The sequence below is a fragment of the Hibiscus syriacus genome, unplaced genomic scaffold, assembly GCF_006381635.1.
Source record: "Hibiscus syriacus cultivar Baekdansim isolate YM2019G1 unplaced genomic scaffold, ASM638163v2 tig00010050_pilon, whole genome shotgun sequence".
NCBI lineage: Eukaryota > Viridiplantae > Streptophyta > Magnoliopsida > Malvales > Malvaceae > Hibiscus > Hibiscus syriacus.
Genome location: NW_024062206.1, coordinates 164,470 through 172,640, shown reverse-complemented (window position 1 = coordinate 172,640; position 8,171 = coordinate 164,470). Strand labels below are relative to the sequence as shown.

The 8,171-nt window shown below is 39.7% G+C and overlaps 1 protein-coding gene across 1 annotated transcript in view; it reads right to left on the bottom strand.

Moving 5' to 3' along the window:
- Positions 1-274: 274 nt before the first annotated feature.
- The window catches only part of LOC120203582 (flowering time control protein FCA-like), a 73,411-nt gene continuing 65,514 nt past the window's right edge, over positions 275-8,171 (bottom strand). The window contains exons 15-22 of the mRNA XM_039203834.1: positions 2,608-3,153; positions 2,035-2,229; positions 1,850-1,930; positions 1,739-1,813; positions 1,596-1,634; positions 1,300-1,362; positions 1,179-1,224; positions 275-576 (exon numbers count right to left, since the gene is read on the bottom strand). Coding sequence (XP_039059765.1) covers positions 1,180-1,224; positions 1,300-1,362; positions 1,596-1,634; positions 1,739-1,813; positions 1,850-1,930; positions 2,035-2,229; positions 2,608-3,153 — 1,044 coding nt within the window. The 3' untranslated portion in view covers positions 275-576; position 1,179. The remainder of the gene's footprint in view (positions 577-1,178; positions 1,225-1,299; positions 1,363-1,595; positions 1,635-1,738; positions 1,814-1,849; positions 1,931-2,034; positions 2,230-2,607; positions 3,154-8,171) is intronic.

Below are 8,171 nucleotides of genomic sequence, written 5' to 3'. Positions count from 1 at the left end.
GTTTCGCCAGCATGTTAATTGAAAGCCATGTTAACCTTTTATAAGACGGTTGTTCATGTCGTCAACGACCAATTCAGCAACAAGACCTGTTCATCTGATAAAACAACGGCACGTCTAAAGAGAAGCCAAGTTTGTGATTGTTTAGGTCCTAAGTGCTTCCTCACTTGATTATGATCAGAATATAGGAAAATGTAAGACTTCTCCCATTCTGAGAATGGGATTTGAAATTATAGAACCCTAGAGAATCCAATTCATCACGATAAAGCTCCTTTTTTATGTGTACCTGGTTACTATAGCAAATAACATCACTATGTTACATACAGACGGATTCCATTGCCCTCACTAACTTCTCAATGGCACAGGCTCGAAATGCCAGTAACTGCAGGAAGCAGGCAATGTCTGCCACACTAAACTCTGACAAGGTTACTATTACATAATATTTTAGCTACTATGACACATCTGATCTGGTTACATGCGTGCCATCGCCATCACTATATTTGTTATTATCGATTGGCTAGCATTCATCAACAACAAAATTTTGTTCCCATGAGCAGATTCTCTTCAGCTTCCAAGTCCCTGGAGATTGAAACCACAGTCCCAATCAGGCAAAGATCAATACAAGTTCAAATCTATAGAAGGTCTATGCAGGTTTTGTTTTTTTACCTATTTAAAAAGACATCAAATTGCCTGATGGAATTAACAAAAGAAAGGTTGACCTCAGAACTAAAAATACACTCATATAGTAGAAATGACCAAATTATAGTAGAGGGACTAAATCCACCAAAAAAGCATAGTGTAAGGACCTTCCTCTTAATAAAATGAATGATGCATGAAGCATGCAATAGAATAGCTTGAACCGGTGATCAAATATTGCGTAAACACATGGACAGAACTAGGAAAACATTGGGGGTCAAATTGCTTAACTTTGAGACAGACAAGGATCGAAGAAGTAATTAAATAAAAACAAGAGGCTACTAATTTCAAAACTAGTATGTACCTAAATTGTAACTGAACCAGAAAATTTTGGGGACCCTCCCAGTGTACATAGTTCCATCCCAGCCTAAATATTTGTGTAGTGTCTAACAGTTTTAATTTCCATTTCTCTAATTTCTCTCTATTCTAGATGAACAAGCAGTAGAAAGGGAAAATGCTAACCAAAAAGCAATTAAAATTAAAACCTTATGGTTTATTCTTCCATGTTAAATCCTGCACCATCTGAAGTCCCTGCAGCAAATACACCAAAGAAATGAATATTGTTGTCTAATGAGACAGAATAACGGAAATTAAAACACATGATACCTGTTGGAAGTGTGATGTATCATTGGGTGATGGTGCCACCGGTAATTGTCCATAACCAAGTTCCTAGTAGCATCAAAAGATCCAAAACAATATGAGACCTTATGACACATTGAATTCCTAGTGTGAAAACAAGAATGCCTTTACAACACTAGGAACAGTAAAGGGGCTGCCAAAAGAAAAGGGGAAAAACAGCAATTTATAGTGAAATGATTTGACGAGAAGTTTTGACAGTGTTGATTGACATGCTTTCTTGAGGTTTTCTTTCTTATTTGGCTGAGCTGTTGGTATAAAATTACCTGTGTATTTTGTTGATTTCTAACTCCAGAAAGTGAATACTGGATTTCCACAAAGCAGAGTTAGCATTTCTACAAAGCAGAGTTAACATTTCCACAACTGAATATCTAACAATAAAATCCAATTAATAAAGTTGATAACCAACCAATGCAGGATACATATGCTGCTGTAACTGTGGATGATGGCGAATCTGTGTTTGAAGCTGGGCCTGTTGTGAAGGTTGTTGGCCAGGCTGTAAATGAGCTTGTTGACCAGCGTGTAACTGAGTTTGTTGACCCAGATACTTCTGTTGTTGCTGCTGTTGTTCAAACAAAGTTAATTCTTCAGGCTTCTCCCACTGCATATAGATACAGAAACAAACTCGTCAAAACCGAAAACAAATTAATGAATTAATTAAAAAAACTCTCCAACAGTCAGCTGGAAATCAAATAAATTTCTCACCTTGCTTTCACGTGTTAGACTGTTATGATAGTATTTGAATCCATCAGGTGAAGTATGCTCTGTCCAATGACATTCTACAGAAGCTACTGCTGGCGCCCTAACAGGTGCAACAGCAGCAGATGCAGATGAAGAAACATCTTTACTGAGAGTACTAGCAGGACTGCTGCTGACAGTCTGTGGTGTCATCCCAGCCCACTGGCAGTGCACCAAGCAAAATCCTCAGTATAATCATTACAGTACAACTTTTACAGCAGATGCCACCATAAAAACAAATCTTTTAGCAACTAGCACGATTTAACATGGGAAGATAGCAGTTCAGATAATGATAATGTGCAAGGCATGTTGACATCAAGATGTCCGATACACATGGATGGAGGAGAGTTACCATTTAAAATAGTTATTTTTTTATTGCAGAAGAGTATTTTTAGAAAACTTTTTCTGAAGAATTCTTTGAGCTGAAATTATGACATTGGCCCTTGTCTCCCTAAAAATTGACGTGGTAAGCCTTATTCCTAAACTTACATTTGCAAAATATTATTCTTGTGTGAATCTGACCATCATAGCCCGACATACCTGCTGTTTAGGAGCCTGTGAATTCTGCTGCATTGTCATATTTTGATTTGAAGGCTGCATCAGCTGCAATTGTTGTTGCAGCTGAGAAAATGCCTGCTGAGATGATTGAAAACTTGCTTGCAGAGTTTGTGTTTGCTGAGACAGCATCTGCGCTAGCTGAGAAGGGGACTGCTGAAGTGGTTGAAGCAGTTGCTGCTGGGTAGGAACAGGTATCTGTTGTTGATTTGCAGCAATGGCCACAGAACTGGGTGGTAGGGCTTCAGCAGACGAAGCATTCTGCTGAACTTGTGGCCGAGACGCAGGCAACTGGCTGCTCAAACCAGCTAAATTTTGTGAGGGATGTGCCGGACCGAATGAAGTATGACTAGCAGTATGGGAAACTTGAAGTTGACCAACATTCGCAGTTTGTGTCTGTGAGTATGATACAGGTGCTGAGGGGTGCAGATGAAAGGAAGGAGGTAGGTTCTGAGGTGATGCAAGGGTCTTCTGTGAAGGTGAAATCTGATTACCAATGGTTGGAACTTCTGATGAAGGTTGATTATATCCCTGAAATGAAACAAACCTAATTCAATCCAAAATGAAACATAAGACTTCAAAGGCATAAAAAACAAATGCAGCTTTCAAAAACCCATACTGTAAGTACATTTAGATGAAACTACAAGGCCAGAAAGAGAACCATCTGCAGGGGCACCAAAAGGACCACCCTATTGCTTTACCAACACAGTAAGAAAGAGTATGCCTGATAAATAAAACTAAAATATTTAGTTGACAACTGAAAACATTTCAAAAGGCCAAGCATAAAAGATCTAATATGATAAAGATGAAGTCCTTAGGAGTATGATCACCAATTCATAGCATTCAGGCTCCAATCGACAGAGCATTTAAATGACAGTTCATCTAATTAGGTTATTTTCACCTTTTTTTTTTGGAAAAAATCTTTGCTTTGATTGAAAAGAAAAACAAACTACGTCCGCCGCCCGCCACACTCCGTCATCCGTTGGCCGTCGTTTTTCCTCTGGAAGATCGTCTCCTCACTCTGATTCCATTTTCCAGATCAGATTTACGAGAAAGTCATTCAATCGGTGCAGATCTAAACACCATTTTTCATCGATTTACGCCGGCGTCCGTCTCCAGTTCACCCTCATTCCACTAGGCTCGTCGCTCTCTTGCGAACTAATCCCTTCTTCTAGCGTCCGGACTTCGCTGTCATCATCTGAGATTCTTTCTTTGTCCGGTTAGTCAAAAACAGAACAGCCTTGGTTTTGTCAAGGTGTTCTCCCGTTCTAAACCATCTCTGATGGTTAGTTGAAGGTCTTCTACGCAGCTTCTTCTTTCCTCAGACTTAAGTTTTTCCTGTTGGAATCTCTTCATCACCTCCACCCTTCTTTTCTTCACCGGCAGTCACAGCATTCCATCGCCGAGCTTGCAGGAATTTCGTCTGGTCACTGGATTTTTTACTTCAACAGTTTCATCACATGTCGGGTGCTGGAATCCTCCCTTCTCTTCAGCAGAGACCTCCGGTCCAAGTTCCTCCACCCTCTGCAGCCGCGCATTCTCTGCCATCTCACCCTTCTCATCATGATGTAGTTCGCACTATTTTCATTATGGGTCTGCCTGAAGATGTCAAAGAGAGAGAGCTGCAGAATTTTCTGAGATGGCTTCCAGGTTTTGAAGATTCGCATTTGAGCTTCAAGGGAGATAAGCCCAAGGGTTTCGCTCTCTTCTCAACTGTTAAATTTGCAGTTGCTACCAAGGATTCCCTTCAGAAAATGGTTTTTGATGCTAAGTTGAAGTCCCTATTGCACATCGAGATGGCAAGGAAGAATCTTGTTAAAAAAGTTGTAGTTACAGATTCTGATGCTTTGGACAAGTATGGAGGTTCTCATGTTCCTCCAGTACTGTCATTGCCAAATCCAGCTTCTGTAGCATCTCCTAGTATTCATGTGCCTGTTATAGTGGTGTGTTGCGAAGACAAGTCTGCAATAAATGGTGTACACGAAGGATCCAGGGAGTCAATCACAAAGGGGTGCAGAGTTGACAAGTTGTAGGAATTATAGAAATGAGTTGTCAATCCCTTAAGTTAAGAGATTCTGTAATTATTTTCTGTTTTTCAATCCCTTATTTCAAGAGATTACATCTCCTGGGATTAGTTACCTTTCTTAGAGTTTCCTAGTTTAGAGGCATAATTTGTATATAAATATGTAATATATTCTACTGAATGTACACAAGAATAAAAATAACAGACTTGTCTGTTTTCTACAGTCTGTTTTCTACACAGTCTGTTTTCTACATGGTATCAGGTTAGAGCGATCAATCCGATTTCCGCTTCTCTTTAAATCAATTCCTATTCAACCCAATTTTTTTATGGCTAATCTGGATCCCTCAGCATCCGAAATCACTTCCCAGACCAGCCCCTCTCAATATGATTTTCAGATTTCAAATTTCAAATTTTCAAAGCAACTGAAGAAAAATCGCCTTTGGTGTGAACATTGTAAGAAGCCAGTCCATATGATAGATCAATGTTGGAAGCTGCACGGAAAACCAGCCGATTGGCAGCCCACACGGTCCAGGTTTCAAAAGGAGCCTCATATTGCCTCTCAAGATGATTCCTCAAGCAGTTTTAGCAAGAAACAGATAGAAGAACTGCAGCAGATTTTGAGCAGTATGACAGCCAAGCCTACAAATGTGACTTATACTACTACTGATGGAAATAATCCATATGCTTCCTCGGTACAATGGATAATAGACTCGGGTGCATCAGATCATATGACAGGAAATATTGATCTCTTGGAGGAATATAGTGAAAGCAGCTTACCAGCTTCTACCAAAATAGCAGATGGCTCTCTCACTACAGTCAAAGGGAGTGGTTCTGTTACATTAAACAAAAATCTACTACTTCATAATGTCCTCTATGTTCCTAGACTTGCATAGTAAAATTTGAACCAACAACACCTTTTTCCATCATCCATAGTTACATTTGGGGCCCTTCTCCTGTCAAAAGTATTTCTGGGTATAAGTGGTTTGTCTTTTATAGATGATTACTCTAGGACAACATGGGTTTTCTTAATGAGAGAAAAATCTGAGGTTGAGTCTCTCTTTAAAAGTTTTTATCAAAAAGTTGAAACCCAATTTGACACAAAAATCAAAATTCTAAGGAGTGACAATGGGAGTGAGTATTTGAATAAAACCCTTGGGTATTTCTTTAAGGAAAAAGGCATTGTTCACCTTACTTCTTGTGTCAACACACCTCAACAAAACGGGGTAGCAGAAAGGAAAAATAAACATCTTCTAGAGGTTACTAGGTCTCTTATGTTTGCTGCTAATGCTCCTATGTATCTTTGGGGGGAAGCTCTTCTTACAGCCACTTACCTCATCAATAGAATGCCAAGTAAGACCTTAGATTTCAAAATTCCTACTAAGGTTCTGTTTCAGCTGTATCCCCATTTTAAACATTTAAACTCAAGTCTTTCTCCTCGGGTGTTTGGGTGTACAACCTTTGTTCATATCCACAACAGAGGGAAATTAGATCCTAGGTCCATAAAGTGTGTTATTGGGCTATTCTTTGAGTCAGAAGGGTTACAAGTGTTACTCACCTTCCACAAAAAAGACCTATGTCTCCTTTGATGTTACATTTTTTGAAAACCAACCTTATTTTCAGGAACAGAAATTCAGGGGGAGAGTTACAAGGAATTTCAGCTTGTTCAAACCGATATTTCTTTACAGCCTATTAGTTACAAGGAATTTCAAGCTGTTCAAACCGATATTTCTTTACAGCCTATCCTTTCCTTACCTATTACTGTCTCTCCAAAGCCGGCTAGCACTGTCCCAGTTCTTAGGGAGGGTGATGGGAATAACCTAAATAACTCTGATGAACTACCTTCCTCCTTATCTCAGCACTCTAGTCCGTGCAAAACACCTTCCACCACTACCAAAAATGCACCTAACAATGACCCTGAAACCATAACTCCCCAACCGAAACAATTCAGTGTTTACTCAAGAAGGAAAGATGTTGCTGAAGAAATCAGTCAGCCTAGCATTTGCCAAGAACCAGATTCGGATCCTGTTGCAGCTGAAACAGAAGGTAATGATGGTTACCAAGAGGCTACTATTGTTGATCTTGATGACTTTCCTATTGCTATTAGGAAGGGGGTAAGAAAATGCACTGCTCATCCCATAAATAAGTATGTTGCATATGGGAAATTACAGTCTAATTTCAGGGCCTTCACTGTCGGCATTAACATTGTGAAAATCCCAAGAAATGTGACAGAAGCATTTCAATCTCCTAAGTGGAAAAAGGTTGTGGAAGAAGAGATAAAAGCGTTGCAATAGAATAAGACATGGAGTTTGACAGATTTGCCAGAAGGGAAGAGAGCTGTTGGATGCAGGTGGATATTCACAGTCAAATATCATTCGGATGGGAGTGTGGAAAGATACAAGGCAAGGCTGGTTGCTAAAGGTTTTTCTCAGTCCTATGGCATCGACTACCAGGAGACTTTTGCACCGGTTGCAAAATTGAATACCATCAGAATATTGTTATCAGTAGCTGTTAACATGGATTGGAAATTACATCAGCTGGACATAAAGAATGCTTTTTTGAATGGGAACCTTGAAGAAGAGGTATACATGGAGGTCCCCCCGGATTAGAAGGAAAGGTCACTAAGAAAACTGTGTGCAAGCTCAATAAATCCTTATATGGCTTAAAACAGTCTCCCAAGGCTTGGTTTGATCGATTTGCTAAGTCCATGACACAGAATGGTTTCAAACAAAGCCAAGCGGATCCCACATTATTCAGAAAAATTGCACCGAGTGGTAAGATAACCCTCCTAATTGTCTATGTAAATGATATGATTATAACTGGCAGTGATATAGAAGAAATAGAAAAGCTAAAGATGAATCTTGCAAAGGAGTTTGAAACCAAGGATTTAGGGAGTATGAGGTATTTCCTGGGTATGGAAGTTGCAAGGTCCGAGGAAGGGCTGGTCATAAACCAGAGTAAGTATGTTTTGGATCTTCTTGCAGAAACTGGGATGCTCGACTGCAAACCAGTTGAAACTCCAATGGAGCCAGGCTTGAAATTTTGCAAGGAAAGGACTGGAAATCCAGTAAACAAGGAAACCTACCAAAGGTTAGTTGGGAAGTTAATCTACCTTTCACTGACCAGGCTTGATATTGCATACTCAGTGAGCATTGTCAGCCAACATATGAGTGATCCTCGAGAAGAACATTTGGAAGCTGTTAACAGAATTTTAAGGTTCTTGAAATTTGTCCCAAGAGCTGGACTTATATTTAGAAAAAATCAAGACAGAACAGTGAAGGTTTATACGGATGCAAGCTGGGGAGGTGAATTAACTGATAGAAGGTCAGTTAGTGGCTACTGTACCTATGTTTGGGGTAATTTGGTGACTTGGAGAAGTAAGAAACAAGCTGTTGTCTCTCGAAGTAGTGTTGAGTCAGAGTTTAGAGCAATGGCTCTCGGAATATGTGAAGGAATGTGGATTAAAAGACTGCTCACAGAACTGGACTTAGATGACAAGAAGAATTTTGAGATTTTTAGTGACAGTCAA